The sequence below is a fragment of the Muntiacus reevesi genome, chromosome 1 (assembly GCF_963930625.1).
Source record: "Muntiacus reevesi chromosome 1, mMunRee1.1, whole genome shotgun sequence".
Lineage (NCBI taxonomy): Eukaryota > Metazoa > Chordata > Mammalia > Artiodactyla > Cervidae > Muntiacus > Muntiacus reevesi.
This window is the reverse complement of record NC_089249.1, coordinates 15,745,321-15,766,849: the sequence shown is the minus strand read 5'-3', so window position 1 is coordinate 15,766,849 and position 21,529 is coordinate 15,745,321. Positions and strand designations below refer to the sequence as shown.

The 21,529-nt window shown below is 42.9% G+C and overlaps 1 protein-coding gene across 1 annotated transcript in view; it reads right to left on the bottom strand.

The window, feature by feature from the left end:
- Positions 1–21,529, bottom strand: part of RFX4 (regulatory factor X4) — a 155,578-nt gene that overhangs the window by 111,131 nt on the left and 22,918 nt on the right. The window contains exon 3 of the mRNA XM_065938421.1: positions 15,567–15,627. Within this exon, the coding sequence (XP_065794493.1) occupies positions 15,567–15,627 (61 nt within the window). The remainder of the gene's footprint in view (positions 1–15,566; positions 15,628–21,529) is intronic.

Here is a 21,529-nt window from a genome sequence, read left to right as displayed (position 1 = left end):
GTGAGCCCCGAGTGGCTGCTCACGGGTGCCCACAGCCAGCAGCAGGGCCCGGATGTAGACCAGCCACTCTGAGGATAAAAGCCACAGGATAAAGATTGGGTTGCAAGAAGCAAGAGGAAGCCTGCATCCTCGGTGACCTGCTGAAGTACCGGCTCCAAGCATGGACCTCCAACGTCTGGGCATGAAACAGATAGAATAAAACCTCAACTGTCAGGGCTTCCCTCATAGTCCAGGGGTTAAGAATCCACCTTGCAATGCAAAGGGTACCGTTTGATCCCAGGTCCAGGAACATCCACTTGCCACAGGGCAACTGTGCACCACAACTAATGAACCTATGCTCTGGAGCCCGTGAGCTGCAACTTCTGAGCCCACGGTTCTCCACTACTGAAGCCCACACGCCCTAGAGCCCGTGCTCTGCAACAAGAGAAGCCACCAAAATGATAAGCCCTCACACAACAACCATAGAACATCCCTCACTTGCCACAACTAAAGAAAGTCCATGAGTAGCAACAAAGACCCAGTGCGGCCAAAACCAAAATAAATATTTAAAAAAATAAGTTACTATGATAGTTTTACTTTCAGAAGGCAACGGAGTGGTACCGAGAGAACTGAAAAAAAATATTCAGAGGCAGGAAGACCCAGGTGTTTATAGAATGCTGTAGGAATAATAATAATGTTATCAAATACAATGGAATACACTCAGCCATAAAAAAGAATGACATAATGCCATTTGCAGCAACATGGATGGACCTAGGGATTATAATATTATACTAAGTAAAGTAAGTCAGAAAAAGACTAATACCATAGATATCACTTATGTGGAATCTAAAATACAATACAGATGAACTTATTCACAAAGCAGAAACAGATTCACGGGCACAGAAAACAATTTTATGGTTACCAAGGGGGAAAGGGTTGGGGAAGGGATAAATAGGTATTTGGGATTAGCAAATACCAACTATTATATATAAAACATACAAACAACAAGGTCCTACTGTATATTACAGGGAACTATATTCAATATCCTGTAATAAACCATAATAAAAGAGAATATGAAAACAAATATATATGTTTAACTGAATTACTTTGCTGTATACCAGAAACTAACACAATATTGTAAATCAACTGTACTTCAATTTAAAATGTAATCAACAGTATTAACTAGCATTAATTGAAAATTTAGCATGTTGTATTTGCCAGCAATAGATTGAGAACAAAAGAAGGGTAAAAAAAACCAAAACAACCCAATCAGGTGTCATAATTTTCATCTTAGACTATTGAGAGTTCCATTAAGGGATTTCCTTAGAAAACTTTACTTCAACTCTTTTGGCCACTGTGTTGTGGGACATTTGCCAGTCTAATGCATACACAAGAACAACCTGGGCAGTTGGAACCTTGTGCATAACCAGCTACCCAGAGCAGGGAAATACCACTTTTTGCTTATCTTTGCTAATGATTTCCTAAAATTAATTTCAGCAAGAAAAATCTGTAGACACATTCAACAAACATGCACTTTAAACCATTTGGAATTCATCTTCTAAAAAGCATATGATCTTTAAAATTAGAGGAAGCTTAACCTTTCAAAGCATGGGAGTGCCGTGATGGAATTTATTCTCTGGAAAACTCACCTAGTACCTCTGTGATGGTTGGACAAGGGGGACTAATGAGGCCTGGCACATGGTGGCTGACACTAGTGCCTGTCAAATGCGTGAGTGAACAAAGGAGATCAGGTTGGAGTGACTGTAATAGTTGGGGCAGGGAATGATGGAGTGTGGACTGAAGGAGAGGCTGAAGGGGCAGAGATAACACGTAGCATGTGGGTCTCATGCCAGATGTGAGGAGGGTGAGAGCACCCTGGGAAGCTCTCAAGTTTAACTGGGCTGAATAAGTGGAAGGGGGCTCCAACCCCAAGATTAATAAATGCCAACTAGGCAAGTATTGGAGAAGGCAATGGCACCCCACTCCGGTACTCTTGCCTGGAAAATCCCATGGACGGAGGAGCCTGGTGGCCTGCAGTCTATGGGGTCGCTAAGAGTCGGACACGACTGAGCAACTTCACTTTCACTTTTCACTTTCATGCATTGGAGAAGGAAATGGCAACCCACTCCAGTGTTCTTGCCTGGAGAATCCCAGGGACAGGGGAGCCTGGTGGGCTGCCGTCTATGGGGTCACACAGAGTCGGACACAACTGAAGCAACTTAGCAGCAGCAGCAGGCAAGTAATGGCGGGGTGGCGGGGCAGGGGGAGGATAGTGCTTCCAAATGTGGTGCTTAAGGGCATGGACTCCCAGGTAAATTCCTGCTCCCCTACTCACTGGTTACTTCACTTAACCCCCTGTGCTAAGTCACTTCATTCATATCCAATTCTGTGATCCTATGGACTGTAGCCTACCAGGCTGCTCCATTCATGGGATTCTCCAGGCAAGAATACTGGAGTGGGCTGCCATTCCCTTTTCCAAGGGATCTTCTCAACCCAGGGATTGAACCCTTGTTTCCTGTGTCCCCTGCATTGCAAGGGTATTCTTTACCTCTGAGCCACCAGGGAAGACCTAAGCCCCTGTGCCTCAATTTCTATTTGTTGTTTATGTGGCTTGTGTGCTCACTAAATCTGGTCATTCATGGAATCAGGATTAAATATGAGATCAAGTTTAAAATACACATCATTAACTGAAACCATAGCTACGACAAACAGTTTGAATCATATGAGTGTAAGTCACAGTTCACACAGGCTAAGCTAATGAAGCAGCTACCTGCCAAAGACCACAGCCTTCTAAAATAACCACATTCTTATCCACGTTTTGTTTTCCTTACTGGAGCTTCTTCGCCTCAAGGTATCTAGGTGGCTTATGACTATGAAGCATTTTAATAAGTCTAGGAGCGAAGAGATGTAATTGGCATTAAGGGCGACTTTGATGCTTGATGATTTTCTACAGTAATAGCATCATGACACCATTCCCCAAACCTCCTCGCAAACTGCAGAAGGTCCGTGCATGTACCGAAGTTGCTAATTGGAATGCCAGTTTCCCTGCCCAGGGCATGGCAGAAAGAAAGGCAGTTAATTATATCTCTTCATATCTGATGAAATTTCCCCTTTTCCTCCTCACTTCTACAGGACATCATTAGTCGGGTGTGGTGAACAATACCTGGAATTTTTTTTTCTTTAATGATCACAGAAACATTCTACTTCTTCCATTTTCTGATCTTCTATTTAACAACTTGATCATATTTGAATTGAGCCTATCCTATTATGGAGGGATAATGACCTCAATCCACTCTCCAACACAAGTCATTATCTGCAGTATACATTGTCAAAAGGCCTCCTCACTAAGTTTCAGCACACAGCATCTGAGGGCACGCACTGGAAACTTCGTATTAGCACTTTACAATGAAGAGCAGATGTCTCAGCTTGTAGCATAATTTCTCCCTCTGCTCATTTTAAACCTATTTTTCTTGTATATTCACATGAGCTTTCAGTCCAGCCTCCACTTCTCAAGTCCTTGTAGACGTGTCTGGGACAGAAACTTTTTCCTTCTATTTTACCAAAAGTAAAGACAACAGGATGACGGAGGATGACATGGTTGGATGGCATCACCGACTCACTGGACATGAGCTTAAGCAAACTCTGGGAGATAGCGGAGGACAGAGAAGCCTGGTGTCCTGCAGTAGATGGGGTGACAGAGAGTTGGACACAACTTAATAACTGAACAACAAAAAGATGCCACGATCCTTTTTTGTTAACTTGCTAAACATCATAATTTATTACTGAGGTTTTCAGAGAGATCTGAGACTGTGAAATATGTGGGAAAAATAAATGGATCAAGCACTCAGAGCCAGACAATAGTCTAATCCCTTCAGTGGCTCCTCTCCGTCTCTCACACAAGTCCAAACTCCTTGCCTCGACACCCACAGCTCCTCCTCTCCGACCCCTAACCACTTCTCTGTCTCCAGCTTCTCTGGCCTCACTCCCCTACATAGACACTTCTCTCCAGACCCCTGGACTGTCTGCCACTCCTCAAACACACCTTGCCACATTCCACCCTACTATGCACGTTCCCTGGCCTTCCCACCACCGGAGGGGACCCCTTCTTCTGGGCCTCACTCTTCAACGCTCAGTTGAAATTTCTCTTCCACAAAGCCATGTTTAATTCCCACACAGCCCCATCTGCTAAACACTAACTTCTTGCTTGACAAATTCACACATTCATTCATTCGATAACATGTAGAGTGCTGAGTTATGTCTGTAGAAAGCATCTTACTTGAGGAGCTGCACCGTCCGCTCCCAAAGCTCTCACTGCCTCCTGGGGGTTTCCAGAGCTCTTCCCATCTTTTCATGGCTCTCACAGCTTCATTAAGAGAAAGCAGTATTACCTCAGGGATCGCTGAGCGTGGATGCGCCTCCATCACTGACAAGCGCTACTGTCTCAGGTATGTTACCTGAACCCTCAGACTCTCACTTCCTTCATCTGTAAAAATGAAGGGAATGGTATCCAATACTCATCTCCCAAGGCTACTGTGAGGGTAAAACAAGAATCCATGCACAGCCCTCAGCCCTCCGGCTGGTATATGCCAGTCACTCAATAGAGGGTAACTATCGGTATGGAGGGTAACTATGTTACTGTGGAATATTCACGTAACGCTTCACATCTTAGACTGAAAGCTCTTTGAAGACTGGGACCAAATCACAATCCTATTTAGTCAGCGTAGTTCCTAGCACTGTGCCCTGAACATGTCAGTAAAACAGCGGATGGAAGAAAGAGGAAGAGAATGGGGATGGGGGAAAGAAAAGCAAGCTTTTGCACAGATCCAAAAAACAAAAAACTTAAAAAAAAAATGTGTGTTTTTTTTTTTTAATGTGGACTATGTTTAAAGTCTTTAATGGGTTTGTTACAACATCGTTTCTGTTTTATGTTTATTTTTTGACTGTGAGGCATGTGGGATCTTAGGTCCCTGACCAGGGATCAAACCCGAACCCCCTGCAAATGCAGGTTTGATCCCTGGTCAGGGACCTAAATCCCACATGCCTCACAGTCAGGGAAAGTCCCTCAAAAAACTTTTTACAAAAGCTTCAACACCTGGGTGGTCAAAGGGAAACCTGTTTACATTAACAGATTTGATTTATATATGTTTGCAAGTGCCTACTCTGTACCAGAGATGCTCATACTTGCTGTCGCTATTCCCTCAAGATGGGTAACATTATCACCAGGACGTGGAGGAAGAGATGGCAGGTTAAGTGACTTGCCCCAAATCACAAGACTGGGAAAAGCATGCGTGGAGTATGAACTCAGGGGTGACCCTTATAAAGGTCTCACTCTGTGCTAGGGACTGATATCCATCCACTCAATAAGTCACTGTTTACCTACTGAGCACCTACTATGTGCCAGGCACTGGAGAATACAGCGGTAAACAAGGAGACACAAAATTCTGCTTTTAGGAAGCCAACAGTTTCTCAGAAGGTAGGTGGGAACCCAGGAAGGACAATCAGTTCAGTTCAGTTCAGTCGATCAGTCGTGTTCGACTCTTTGCAACCTCATGGATTGCAGCACGCCAGGCCTCCCTGTCCATCACCAACTCCTGGAGTTTACCCAAACTCATGTCCTAGAGTCGGTGATGCCATCCAACCATCTCATCTTCCATCGACCCCTTCTCCTCCTGCCCTGAATCTTTCCCAGCATCAGGGTCTTTTCAAATGAGTCAGCTCTTCGAGTCAGGTGGCCAAAGTACTGGAGTTTCAGCTTCAACATCAGTCCTTCCAATGAACACCCAGCAATGATCTCCATTAGGATGGACTGGTTCAGTCTTGCAGTCCAAGGGACTCTCAAGAGTCTTCTTCAACACCACAGTTCAAAAGCATCAATTCTTCAGGGTTCAACTTTCTTTATAGTCCAACTCTCACATCCATACATGACTACTGAAAAAACCATAGCCTTGTCTAGACGGACCTTTGTTGACAAAGTAAAGTCTCTACTTTTTAATATGCTGTCTAGGTTGGTTATAACTTTCCTTCCAAGGAGTAAGCGTCTTTTAATTTCATGGCTGCAATCAGCATCTGCAGTGATTTTGGAGCCCAGAAAAATAAAGTCTGATACTGTTTCCCCTGTTTCCCCAGCTATTTCCCATGAAATGATGGGACCAGATGCCATGATCTTAGTTTTCTGAATGTTGAGCTTTAAGCCAACATTTTCACTCTCCTCTTTCACTTTCATCAAGAGGCTCTTTAGTTCTTCACTTTCTGCCATAAGAGTGGTGTCGTCTGCATATCTGAGGTTATTGATATTTCTCCCAGCAATCTTGATTCCAGCTTGTGCTTCTTTCAGCCCAGCATTTCTCATGATGTGCTCTGCATATAAGCTGAATAAACAGGGTGACAATATACAGCCTTGACATACTCCTTTTCCCTGTTTGGAACAAGTCTGTTGTTTCATCTCCAGTTCTAACTGTTGCTTCCTGACATGCATACAGGTTTCTCAAGAGGTAGGTCAGGTGGTCTGGTATTCCCATCTCTTTCAGAACTTTCCACAGTTTGTTGTGATCCACACAGTCAAAGGCTTTGGCATAGTCAATAAAGCAGAAATAGATGTTTTTCTGGAACTCTCTTGCTTTTTCAATGAGCCATCGGATGCTAGCAATTTGATCTCTGGTTCCTCTGCCTTTTCTAAAACCAGCTTGAAACATAGTTCACGTATTGCAGAAGCCTGGCTTGGAGAATCTTGAGCATTACTTTACTAGAGTGTGAGATGAGTGCAATTGTGCAGTAGTTTGAACTTTCTTTGGCATTGCCTTTCTTTAGGATTGGAATGAAAACTGACCTTTTCCAGTCCTGTGGCCACTGCTGAGTTTTCCAAATTTGCTGACATATTGAGTGCAGCACTTTCACAGAATCATCTTTTAGGATTTGAAATAGCTCAACTGGAATTCCATCACTTCCACTAGCTTTGTTAGTAGTGATGCTTCCTAAGGCCCACTTGGCTTCACACTCCAGAATGTCTGGCTCCAGGTGAGTGATCACACCATTGTGATTATCTGCGTCATGAAGATCTTTTTTGTACAGTTCTTCTGTGTATTCTTGCCACCTCTTCGTAATATCTTCTGCTTCTGTTAGGTCCATACCATTTCTGTCCTTTATTGAGTCCATCTTTGCATGAAATGTTCCCTTGGCATCTCTAATTTTCTTGAAGAGATCTCTAGTCTTTCCCATTTTATTGTTTTCCTCTATTTCTTTGCATTGATCACTGAGGAAGGAGCTTCCGTTGTGGCTCAGTTGGTAAAGAATCTGCCTGCAGTGCCAGAGACCTGGGTTCAATCCCTGGGTTTGGAAGATCCTCTGGAGAAGGGAAAGGCTACCACTCCAGTATTCTGGCCTGGAGAATTCCATGGACTATGTTGCATGGGGTCACAAAAAGTTGGAAGGACAATCACCAGATGATAAATAAGTACAAAATGGTGGCTCACGTGGGCTCTGGGTAGGCTTGAGTCAGATTCCTCAAAAGGTCAAAACAAACAAATAAAACCCACCAAATCTATTTTATTAAATGAATCATTAAAATCAAGATTTGCTGTTGGGTAGACAAACACGGGCTTCCCTGGTGCCTCAGATTGTAAAGAATCCACCTGCAATGCTGGAGATCTGGGTTTGATCTCTGGGTTGGGAAAATCCCCTGGAGAATGAAATGGCAACTCATTCCAGTATTCTTGCCTAGAAAAATCCCATGTAGCCTGGCGGGCTACAGTCCACGGGGTTGCAAAGAGTCGGACATGACTGAATGACTAACACTTAAACTGTCTTCAGACAAACACGAGTTCAGGTGGGTCCCTGGTATTTCTCCCAGGACCTTGGTTGGCCCCGCCTCCCTTGGTTGAGGGTCTACTTAGGAGTCAGGCATTTCCCCCACTTGGGTAGAGTGAGACTGGGAATATCTCCCTTGTTTTCCTCTTCTTCAAAGAGGTGTAACAGTCCAGCCTCCTCTACAAGTATTCATGGGATCCAAGGAGTTCAGCTGGTGACATCAGCTGGGGCAAGCCTGGCACACCACGGGTGTTGGCTCAATCTGTTTAGTTTGGTCAATGCTCAGCCATGGACTGAATCAGGGATTTATTTCTGCTATTGTAACGACTCAACCGGACCGGAATCTGGAGTAATCTAATCCAAATCTCGTTTCTCTCTTACAAGCTACCGAATTGGTATTCCGGAAAGGCCTGGCATTAGCCACGGTCTGGCATCAAAATCGCTCTGTTCATTTTTTGATTAATCAAGTCTTTTTTTTTTCCACAGAAACCAGGCAGTGTAATAGGAGAGTGTCGCAAGTTTGGTGTTGCTAACCCATCTGTTGGGGCCTAGGCTAGGGGCTGGCAGCCAGAGTGCTGGTGGCCCCGACGGGCAGCAGAGCAGATTCTGGCACCATCCTCTACCATAAACCACCCCTTTCACTCTTCCCTTTCCATCTAGTCCCTGTCTACTCACCTCCACCTCACCATTACAAACAGGACTGCAGAGAACATCACACATGCTCCCTTGCATAACTGGGAAAGTGTCTCTCCATGTCAGTATCCAGGCGTGGATGCATATATTAACATGTTTTTAATTTGCGGGATTGCAAAATTGCCCACTCAAAAGGCTTTACCATTTTATACCTTCACACACAGCATAAAATATTTTCTAAAAGTAAGAACCTAGCTCTACAACGTAGCGTCTCATTGTCTGAGACGGTTACTCCCTTCCCGTTGTCCTGTTTATCTTGCTCCATCTCTAGGTGAGGGTTTCTAGCAGGGCTGTCACATGGGCTAGATGCCACCACTATCACTTCCGGTTACATTCACAGCTAAGAATGTTTAGCCTCTCTTTCTGGAAAGAGGTGGTCTAACTCATATTATGGAAGCAAATAAGGTCACGCTTTGTTGTTGTTGTTCAGTCGCTTAGTTGTGTCCGACTATTTGTGACCCCATGGACTGCTGCACACCTGGCTTCCCTAACCTTCACCATCTCCCAGAGCTTGCTCAAACTCATGTCCATTGAGTCGGTGATGCCCTCCAACCATCTCATCCTCTGTTGTCCCCTTCTCCTCCTGCCCTCAATCTTTCCCAGCATCAGGGTCTTTTCAATGAGTTGGCTCTTTGCATCAGGTGGCCAAAGCATTGGATCAGTACCCAGCCCGATTTTCTACCTCTGGCCTCTGAGGACATTTTAAAGAGAAACACCAAATTTATCTTGTTTCATTTTGATTTGAGCTATTGAAAGCCTAGCAATCATCCAAGACTAATTTTTATTTTTTAAAAGAAAGGAAAATGTCTCCCATGCAAGTGACAGCGTGGTCTTCCATTCCCCTCCTTTGGGGAAGGGCCTTCCTTTCGCTGGAAACTGCAGATGGGAAAGTGTCTCCACTCTGATGGCACACAGAATCTCCGAGTGACACCGGCCACAGGGGAGGTGTGCAAGAGGGCGGAGCAGCGGAGGAGCACATGTGCTGGGCAAGCCGGCCGGGACAGTGGAACGGGCTGCTTCCCCGGCTGAAACCCTCCTTGTGAATAGAGGTTATTGTGTGGCCAGGATTCCAGCAGGGCTCCGCATCCCCAGTGGGTTGGGCTTGACTAACCTCATGACCGAGGATGCTGGAAAGTGTTTGGCGGAAGGCATTTGACAATATTTGCCTGTTTGATGCTGGGGTGGGGGTGGGTGCCTCCAGATCACGTGACCCTGCTTATTTCCTGCAGCTTGGCTTAGAGCGGGGATGGTCTCTGGGGCCGTGGGGAGGGGGCTGCGGCCAGGCTGGGGAAGGCGAGAGTAGCAGATGGCTCCTAACCCAATATCAGAAACAAGCCAAGCATCCCGGGAGAGTTGGGCAGTGTCAGGCCAGCAGCTACCACCTGGATGGTGAGGCCAGGGTCCCTTCCTGGGCCTGCCCAATACCCTTAGAGAAAGGTGACAATGTGAAGGATGTAGATGCCTCAAAGGATGAGATGCCCTGTCGTGGAGCAATGTTCTTTTTTTTTTTTAAAGCATAAACTGAGGCTGTATATAAAATGGTAAGGCTGTTAGAGTGGGCAATTTTGCAATCCTGTTAACATTTTCTGTGGCATCCAACACTTCCACTGCCTGATACCCATGCAGAAGAAACACTTCAGCAAGTGTGTGAGGGGACGTATGAAGATGTTCTTTGGGGCTCTGCGTGTAATGGCGAAGGTGAGATCTGGACACAGCTAAATGCATGTCCACAGGGATATCGCAGGACTTCCCTGGTGGTCCAGTGGTTAAGACTCTGCCTGTCAGTGCAGTGGGTGTCTGTCTGATCCCTGGTCAGGAAACTAAGATCCCACATGTCCCAGGGCAACTAAGCCCGAGCTGCAACAGAAGAATCCTCGGGAAGAAACTGCCTGCCTCAACTAAGACCCCATGCAGTCAAATAAATAATTTTTTCAAAAAAAGAGGGAAATGGTGAAAGGAGTTCTGCCTCGGTCTTACATGAAATAACTGCATAGTGATTAGAATGAGGCTGTTCTTTGTGACTGACCTGGTATAGCTTAGGATAGGCGGAAGAACAGCAAGCTGAGGAAGAAAGCCAGCTATGCATCAGGACAGTGTGACAGGCTGCAGAACTATATTTTTGGTGTTATATGTCTGTATTCTTGTATATAGGAGAAAATACTAAATGACAAACACAGTTCAGAAACTTCTATCAGTACATGTGTGTTAGTTGCTCAGTCATGTCAGACTCTGTGTGACTGCATGGACTGTAGCCCACCAGGCTCCTCTGTCCGTGGGATTTCCCAGGCAAGAATACTGGAGTGGGTTTCCATACTCTCCTCCAGGGGATCTTCCTGACCCCCGGGATCAAACCCGGGTCTCCTGCATTGCAGGCAGATTCTTTACCATCTGAACTGCCAGGAAAGTCCATCCTATCAGTACATATGCATGTAAATGCATAGGTAAGGGACAGTAAACACACATACATACATACACACACGTGTATGCATGTATGCACAAATATCCACACACACGCATATTTCTCACTGGTAACAGTGTTGCTTTGGAGGACAAGGGAAGGAACTACATGAAGAAAGGACTTTAACCTTATCTGTAATGTTTTTGTTTTTCAATAAGGAAATGCATTTTGTGTAAAGAAAATAAAATTGAAATGCAAATGAGTATCTGTTGAATTTATTTGCATCCTGCCCTCTTCTAAAAACCTAACAAAATAAGAAAAAGGAGAAGAAAATTAGATAAAGGAAAGAGGTTGAAAATTTAGCATCAGATTTAGCTCTAGACTTCTTGGCAGCCAGAGCAGAAAGGGGACCTAGTATAAACTATGCCACTTTCCCTTGTAAAATGGAGGGTGTCTTCAGTTCCTTCTGAGAGATGAAGTTTTATACTGAAACTCTAGTCTAAAACAATTTACTCATGTGGAACTCGATGTAAGAGGTCACATATCCTCCACCATTGTTTTGAGCTTGACTGTCCCATCACTTCATGGCAAATAGGTGGGGAATCAATGCAAACAGTGACAGACTTTATTTTTCTGGGCTCCAAAATCACTGTGGACGGTGGCTGCAGCCATGAAATTAAACAACACTTGCTCCTTGGAAAAAAAGCTATGACCAACCTAGACAGCATATTAAAAAGCAGAGACATCACTTTGTTGACAAATAAATGTCTATATAATCAAAGCTATTGTTTTTCCAGTAGTCATGTACGGATGTGAGAGTTGGACCATAAAGAAGGCTGAGTGCTGAAGAATTGATGCTTTTGAACTGTGTTATTTGAGAAGACTCTTGAGAGTCCCTTGAATAGCAAGGAGATCAAAGTAGTCAATCCTAAAGGAATCCATCCTGAATAATCATTGGCATGACTGATGCTGAAGCTGAAACTCCAGTAGTTTGGCCACCTGATGTGAAGAGCCAACTTGTTGGAAAAGACCCTGATACTGGGAAAGATTGAAGGCAGGAGGAGAAGGGGACAACAGAGGATGAGATGGTTGGATGGCATCACTGACTTGATGAACATGAGTTTGAGCAAGCTCTGGGAGATGGTGAAGGACAGGGAAGCCTGGCGTGCTGCAGTCCATGGGATCACAAAGAGTTGGACACAACTTAGCGACTGAACAACAGCTGTCCCTAAATTTAAAGAAATGTCCGGCTTCTTCTTCCCTGCTGTTTACAGTCTCCCTGCCTCCTTATCCCATCTCATCAGTGTCACTGTCTTCCTTACTGGCTAAGCTCCCATCACACAGACCACCTTCTGCAGCTCCCTAAACAAGCTCCGCCTACTCCACCCTGGAGAGAGTGAACAGGCCATCGGTGCATGCCTGGGTTCCTTCCCCACTGCTGAGAGATTGACTGCTGAGGCTGAAGCTTGCCCGGGGCGTCGTCCTCAGCAGGACTGGAAGGGAACTGCCTCGCCCAAATGTATGCCCTGTTCCTGGGGCTGCCCACCTGCCGTGATGAGTGAGGTGCAGGAGTAAAGGCCTGGATCCATCGCCTCAGTTAGTCTCTGAAGGGCTTACCTCTGACGGGCCACCCCAGCTAAGAACTCCCTGTGGGATCACCAAAGCCACTGCCATAGCCCCCCTTGCAGCCCGATAACTCTCCTTACACCCTGTGGTGTCAATACTGGGCACCCTAATAAACCACCTGCACGCATAGTTCAGCTCAGGGTCTGCCTCTGGGAGAACCTGACCCACACTATCCCCTCTACTGAGGACGTTTCCCTGATTTTAACACTATCGTGGTGTAGTGAGGACTTCTTGTCACATAAATGTCCACTTAGATGTCACCGCTTCAAGGAAGCTTTCCCTCACTATTCAACCTAAAATAGCCTCTGAGACACTTATCACCTCAGCCAATTCTAATTCTTCACTCTGAGCTTATCTCTATCTAATATATTCCTTGTTTATTTATTTATAATTAATAATTTTTTAAATTGTCACCTAAATTTTTCTTTCATCAGCCCCTATTCTTGATCTGCCCTACCCACCACTGCATTCTCAGAGCCTAGAATAGGGGCCAGAAAACAGTAGGTGCTAATATTTCTTAATTTAGTGAAGGACTGAAATTCTATCTTAAAAATATGAAAATTTGAGGTATCAACAACCTGATGCCTCTTGATAACAATAAGACTAAATTTTACAAATTTTCAAACCTGATTTGGTTCTGAAAACAGATTTTTTTCTTTTTCATAAAAACAAATCCACTGCCTGGCTTTGTGAATTAGAAGATGAAATTTCTTCTGGAATGACATATGGGACCTTTTATTTAGAAACATAAATATTTTGTATAGACTTAGGTGCAGTGGGAGAACTGACTATGAGTTTATCAGGAAGGAGAAAAGCCCTATTCCAGGATGTCCTTGTGGGACTTGGAAGGAAGATGTCTGCTGAGTGATCCACAGTCGCTAAGGTTTATCCAGCACCCACTCTTCTCCAGACACTGTTCATACTCTCTCATTTTCTCTTTGTGACTACATTATGAGGAAAATACTACTGCCATCCCCATTTTACAGCCGAGTAGACTGAGGCACAGAGAGGTGAGCGACCTTGCCCAAGGTCACACGGAAAAGCACAGCTGGGAGTTAATTTCTGGCAGTCTTCCCAGGTGGAACTAGTGGTAAAGAACCCCCTGCCAGTGAAGGAGATGTAGAAGATGAGGGTTTGATCCCCGGGTTGGGAAGATCCCCTGGAGAAGGGCATGGCAACCCACTACAGTATTCATGCCTGGAGAATCCCATGGACAGAGAAGCCTGGCGGGCTGCAGTCCATAGAGGTGCAAAGAGTTGGACATGACTGAAGCAACTTAACACGCATGCACGCAGTCTGATGTAAGAGATTACACTATCGACAGCCTCTCTGTTGCCAGGCAAATGTCAGAAGATCACAGAAAAACAGATGTGAACAAGGTGATTTTCTTCTAGTCCCTTTCAAATTTTTCACTCTGAAATGTACAATGTGTTCAGATGACTAAACCAAGAGTGTCTGCTGATTTCTAGCATTTCTAGAAACTCTCACTCCCGAAGTCTTTTATGTTGATCCTTCACTCAATGTGCTGGCATTGTGGGAATCTGTGTGGCCATAATTTGGGCAGAAGGGTATGGGGAGAGATTTGAAGAGGGAAGTAGCGTAGAATTTTAAATAAAGCAAAAAAGCAGCAAATGCAGCGAGAAAAGGAATGTAGGGACAAATTGAAAGAAGCAGCCCAAAAGCCTGGAAATGGAGCTCTTGAAAGCAACTTTTGCTATCCTTGCAGCAAAACAAGCTGACTACTGAGACTCTTGTTGGAGAAGATTGAGTTGCATTCCTGAATGCTTTCTCCCAACATTGTTTTCCTCTCACCTGTGGGTGGATTAGTCAAAAGAATCTAATATGATTTGCTCATTAAAGCCCATCTGCTTCCTTTTCTGATCTGGTCTCTCCATCTTTCCTGATTTTTCTCTTCCTTTTTTTCTGAAGCAAAGGCTTTGCAATTAAAGGGACCAGCCAGGTTCCTGCCTCTGCCACTTCATGGCTGTGTGTATATTTGGGTAAATGATTTAACCGCCTAAGCTTTATTTTCCTCATCTGTAAAATGGGCATAACAATACCCAGTTTGACAGAATTGTAAGAATGAAATGAGACACTTGTACAAAGTGCCTAACATGTAGCCTGGCACACAGGAGATTCATTCCTTTCTCTCTCCTTCCCCTTAATTCCTCACTTCCTTTGCCTTTGTGGACTGCACTGCTAGAAGCAGTAATAGCCCTTAACTGACAAAATCCTCTGAGGGGTGAGTGTCAAGTGTTCCTGTAGCCTTGGTGTTCAAAGCTACAACATAATTTGTAAGTCCAGCTCTTAGAGGAGCATTTACCTGTACGTATCAAACATGAGTACAAACACTTAAACCACATCATTAACTGTTACATCAAGCCCAGGAATTCCAGACAGTAAAGGGAGAGCCACTCAGGCAGATAATTTGTGTTCACGTTATAATGTCAAAAATAATTATGGTATGAAGTGTTAGTCACTCAGTCATGTCCAACTCTTTCATGACCCTATGGACTGTAGCCCACCAAGCTCCTCCGTCCATGGGATTTCCGAGGCAAGAACACTGGAGCCGGTAGCCATTCCCTTCTCTACGGGATCTTCCTGACCCAGGGACAGAACCCAGACCTCCTGCATTGCAAGTGGATTCTTCACTCTCTGAGTCACCAGGGAACCCCCAAGTGTAGTATAGTTGCAATTAACTATTAATTTATTGAGGGGTCATTGGTAAGGGAGAACAGACCTATGCCTCTATAATTGGCTGCAACATCATTTATTAAAATAATAGATTCTATTGAAGTCAATAACATCCATGTGGAATCCAGTCCTTGTCAGTGTTTTGATGTTGGGAAAATAAGTCTACTCCCAAATAAAATAAATATGAAAATTTAAATCTCCAGGCTATATCTAAGTTGAGTATTTTTTACACACCTGAAAATTAAATTGATTGCATATGGGCTATTGGGCGTCAGGTTACTATGACATTCCAACTGATATGCTGTACTGTTGGCAAGAAGACCAGTTATATGAGCTTCGCATCAAGAGAAAACTTGCTCAGAATGGAACTTACCATTGCAGAGTAGCAGGAGTGGAGTGGGGCTTGGATGCTCTGTTATTTTCTTTTTCCTCATCTGTTAAAAGAAAAAGGAGCGAACTTCAGTAGGAAACCACACGGGTCTTTCAGCTCTCCCAAGTTTCAAAAGACTACATTGTCCTCAAATGTTGATGCTTTGAGAGCAAGGGCATTTTGGCTTTTTCAACATAACAGATTTATCACAGTTTAACAAGAAAAAAAGGAGAAACTGACTTTTACAGAAAAATCTTATATCAATTTGTATTTTTATTTGACATAATACATTATAGTTTGAAGAGCTATCTCCACCACTGAATAGTAGACTGCACCCCTCCAAATCCTGGAGACATGAACGTTGGTCAACTTAAATCTATCATGGTAATTTTATACCCACTAACCCACGATGGATTAGGTGGGGCGTGTGACGTGGTGATCTGGACTATCAGATTAAGAAGCAGCCCTGTGGTGCTTTTGGGAAAGTTATTTTTTTCCTAACAAAAAGGGAAAAGGGCCTTGATTTCAAATTTCTGGTCTCCAAAACTGTGGGATGGGGGGAGTCTGCTTTTGAAAGAAAGAGGGAGAGAGAGAGGGAGGGAGGGAGGAAGGAAGGAAGAAAAGAAAGAAAAGAAATGAAAGGAGAAAAGACGGAGAAAGGGGAAGGGAGGGAGGGAGGAGAGGGTAAGAAATAGGAGAGATCAAGTGGCCTGGCCCACTTTTGAACATGGCTGTGAGTGGACATGATAACTGGAGTGAGGTAGCAAACTTTCAACTGGGAAAAGAGCAGTCTGAGGACAAATTCAATGCCAAGGAAGTCAGCAAGGACAAGGGGAAATCCTGGGGACTCTGAATATCATGCTGGGCCTCTGATTAACCAACCCTAAAAATCCCTGCATCTTTGTTTGGTGAGATAAGACAATTTTCTGAGTTAATAAAACCTCTTTTCATTGGTTATTCACTTCCCTGCCTCCAAAACCGTCTGAAATGTACAACACTATTATTTCTACACATATCCACATTCATCTCTCTGACTTGAGTACCTTGCTTAAGAAGATCCCACTTAAGAAGGCAAGGATGCCTGATTTCAAACCAAATTACAAAGTTATAGTGATCAAAAGAGTAGAACAAAAAAAAAAAAAAAGAGTAGAACAGTGGCAGACACAGATACAGATAAATGGAACAGAACAGAGGGCCCAGAAATAAACTCACAGGCACCGTCAGTAATTTGTGACAAAGGAGCTAAGAATACACAATGGCAAAAGGACAGTCTCTTCAGTAAATGGTGTTGGGAAAACTGGATAGCAATATGCAAAAGAATTAAACTGCACCACCATCTTACACCATAAAAAAAAATTAACTCAAAATCAACCAAAGGCTTGAATGTAAAACCTAAAACTATAAATATCCTAGAAGAAAACATAGGCAATAAGCACTTTGACATAGGACTTGGCAATGTGGTTTCTTTGGATTTGATACCAAAGGAAAGGCAACAAAAGCAAAAATAGACAAGTGAGATTACATGAAACTAAAAATCTTCTGCACAGCAAAGAGAAATAGCAGCAACAAAAAAGGCAGCCTACCGAATGGAAGAAAATATTTGCAAATCATATGTCTGACAAGGAGTTAATATTCAGAATATATAAAGAACTCAACAACCCCTGAACAATCTGATTCAAAAATGGGCAGAAGATCTGAATAGACATTTTTTTCCAAGAGATATATATACGATCAATAGGTACTTGAAAAGATTCTCAACATCATTAACCATCAGGGAAATGAAAATTAAATCCATGGTGAGAGATCACCTCACATTTTTTTAGGATGACTGTTATCAAAAAGACAAGAAATAACAAGTGATGGTGAGGATGCGGAGAAAAGAGAATCCTCATGCACTGCTGGTAGGAATGTAAATTGGTGCAGCCACTGTCGAAAACGGTATGTAGATTCATCAAAAAATTCAAATATAACTACCACATGATCTAGCAATTCTCGGTATTTATTTGAAGAAAATGAAAACACTAATAAGACGAGATATTTCAGTCCTACATCTACTGCAGCACTATTTACAACAGCTAAGGTATGGAAACAATCTAAGCGCCCACTCACAGATGAACAGATAAAAAATAGTTTATACATATATATATATATATATATAGACATGAATATTTCACAACACAGAGAAGACTCTACACATGGACATCACCAGATGGTCAACACCAAAATCAGATTGATTATATCCTTTGCAGCCAAAGATGGAGAAGCTCTATACAGTCAGCAAAAACAAGACTGGGAGTGGACTGTGGCTCAGATCATGAACTCCTTATTGACAGATTCAAACTTTAATTGAAGAAAGTGGGGGAAACCACTAGACCATTCAGGTATGACCTAAATCAAATCCCTTATGACTATACAGTGGAAGTGAGAAATAGATTTAAGGGACTAGATCTGATAGACAGAGAGCCTGATGAACTATGGATGGAGCTTTGTGACATTGTACAGGAGACAGGGACAAAACTATCCCCAAGAAAAAGAAATGCTAAAAAGCAAAATGGCTGTCTAAGGAGGCCTTACAAATAGCTGTGAAAAGAGGAGAAGTGAAAAGCAAAGGAGAGAAGGAAAGATATACCTATTTGAATGCAGAGTTCCAAATAGCAAGGAGAGACAAGAAAGCCTTCCTCAGTGATCAGTGCAAAGAAATAGAGGAAAACATTAGACTGGGAAAGACTAGAGATCTCTTCAAGAAAATTAGAGATACCAAAGAACATTTCATGCAAAGATGTACTCAATAAAGGACAGAATGGTATGGACCTAACAGAAGCAGAAGATATTAAGAAGAGGTAGCAAAAATACACAGAACGGTACAAAAAAAGATCTTCATGACCCAGATAATCATGAAGGTATGACCACTCACACTCACCTAGAGCCGGACATCCTAGAATGTGAAGTCAGGTGAGCCTTAGGAACCTAGCATCATTATGAACAAAGCTAGTGGAGGTGATGGAATTCCAGTTGAGCTATTTCAAATCCTAAAAGATGATTTTGTGAAAGTGCTGTACTCAATATGCCAGCAAATTTGGAGAACTCAGCAGTGGCCACAGGACTATAAAAGATTAGTTTTCATTCCAATCCCAAAGAAAGGTAATGACAAGGAATGCTCAAACTACCGCATAATTGCACTCATCTCACATGCTCGTAAAGTAATGCTCAAAATTCTCCAAGCCAGGCTTTAGCAATACATGAACTGTGAACTTCCAGATATTCAAGCTGGTTTTAGAAAAGGCAGAGGAACCAGAGATCAAATTGCCAACATCTGCTGGATTATCGAAAAAGCAAGAGAGTTCCAGAAAAACATCTACTTCTGCTTTATTGAGTATGCCAAAGCCTTTGACTGCGTGGATCACAATAAACTGTGGAAAATTCTTCAATAGAGGGGAATACCAGACCACCTGACCTGCCTCTTGAGAAACCTGTATGCAGGTCAGGAAGCAACAGTTAGAACTGGCCATGGAACAACAGACTAGTTCCAAAGAGGAAAAGGAGTACATCAAGGCTGTATATTGTCACCCTGCTTATTTAACTCATATGCAGAACACATCATGAGAAACGCTGGGCTGGAGGAAACATAAGCTGGAATCAAGATTGCCGGGAGAAATATCAGTAACCTCAGATAAGCAGATGACACCACCCTTATGGCAGAAAGTGAGGAAGAACTAAAGAGCCTCTTGATGAAAGTGAAAGAAGAGAGTGAAAAAGTTGGCTTAAAACTCAACATTCAGAAAACTAAGATCATGGCATCTGGTCCCATCACTTCATGGCAAAAAAGATGGGGAAACAGTGGAAAGAGTGGCTGACTTTATTTTTCTGGGCTCCAAAATCGCCACAGATGCTGATTGCAGCCATGAAATTAAAAAATGCTTACTCCTTGGAAGGAAAGTTATGACCAACCTAGACAGCACATTAAAAAGCAGAGACATTACTTTGCAAACAAAGGTCCGTCTCATCAAGGCTATGGTTTTTCCAGTAGTCATGTATGGATGTGAGAGTTGGACTATAAAGAAAGCTGAGCACCGAAGAACTGATGCTTTTGAACTGTGATATTGGAGAAGACTCTTGAGAGTCCCTTGGACTGCAAGGAGATCCAACCAGTCCATCCTAAAGGAGATCAGTCCTGGGTGTTCATTGGAGGGACTGATGCTGAAGCTGAAACTCCAATACTTTGGCCACCCGATGTGGAGAGCTGACTCATTGGAAAAGACCCTGATGGTGGGAAAGATTGAGGGCAGGAGGAGAAGGGGATGACAGAGGATGAGATGGTTGGATGGCATCACCGACTCAATGGAGATGAGTTTGGGTAAACTCCGGGAGTTGCTGATGGACAGGGAGGCCTGGCATGCTGCGGTTTATGGGGTTGCAAAGAGTCGGACACGACTGAGCAACTGAACTGAACTGATACATGAATATTATTCAGCCATAAAAAGAATGAAATTTTGTAATTTGCAACAACAATAATGAACCTTGAGAGCATTATACTAAGTGAAATAAGTCAGAGAAAGACAAATATATGATTTTACTTATATGTGGAACAACAAAAAACTTGTAAATAAAGAGAACAGATAGAAACTGGTTGTTGCCATGGGCTGTGGTAGGGGATGGGTGAAAGTGGTAAAAGGAGTCAAGAGGTACATACTTTCAGTTATAAAATAAGTAAGTTGTGGGCATGTCACGTACAACATGGTGACTATAATTAATAGTACTCTCTGAACATTGCTAAGAGAGTAAATCCTAAAAGTTCTCATCACAAGAAAAATAAATTATGTAACTATGTATGATGATGGATGTTAACTAGATTACTGGGGTCATCATTTTGTAATATATACAAGCATTGAATTATTATATTATACACCTGGAACTTTATATAGTGTTTTGTATGTCAATCACATCTCAATTTAAAAAAGAAGAAAGCAGGATGGTATCTTATTCATCTCTGTGTTCCCTCCAGCCAATGCCTCCCATTGTCACTTAATTAAATAGTTGAGTCTGCCTTCCACAAATGTCTTCAACAATCTTAAAAAAATTGCACAAAAAGGAACATGAACATATGAGTCTCATAAGAACGTAGGTAAGTAGATGCAAAGAACAATACTCAACCTCAACTGTTTACAAAGAATTAAAAAGAAAATAATGAGGCACAACTTTATATCTCTGAGAACAAAAATTTTAAAAATAATAATCCCCAATGCTAGTGTGCAAATGGTCAAATTGACAGTGTTACATTTCTCTGAAGGTAGTGGTAACTGGTACAATAGTTTGGTAAGTAATTTTGCAGTAATATTGACAGTTATCTAAAATATTCAGTCACTTGGCCCCACAACTCAACTCCTAAGAATTACACTAAGTAAATAACTGAAAGGAAGGCTAAGTTAAAAAACAACAGCAACTGCATTTTTTAAACAAGGAAAAATATATAAACAACCTAAATATATCTCTGTCCAGCTTGTGCTGGCTCATGATTTACATTTTTGTTTCCCCTAGAATTGGCAGGACTTTTTCTCTGAAAGTGAAAGTTACTCAGTTGTGTCTGACTCCTTGTGACCCCATGGACTATAGTCCATGGAATTCTCCAGAATTCTCCAGAATAGTGGAGTGGGTAGCCTTTCCCTTCTCCAGGGGATCTTCCCAACCCAGGGATTGAACCCAGGTCTCCCACATTGTAGGCAGATTCTTTACCAGCTGCGCCACCAGGGAAGCCCAAGAATACTGGAGTGGGTAGCTATTTTTCTCTGCTTCTTTAAATTTCAGCACATCAGTCAACGTGGGTCACAAAAGATCTATATTCTAAAATCAATTCAAAACCTTCCTGGCCATGATTGAGAAAACCCCTCAACCTCTGGGCTTTATTTTTTCTTCACTTGTAAACCTAATCATTTTAAAGGGCTATTGAAGGGATCCTGTTAATTAATTCA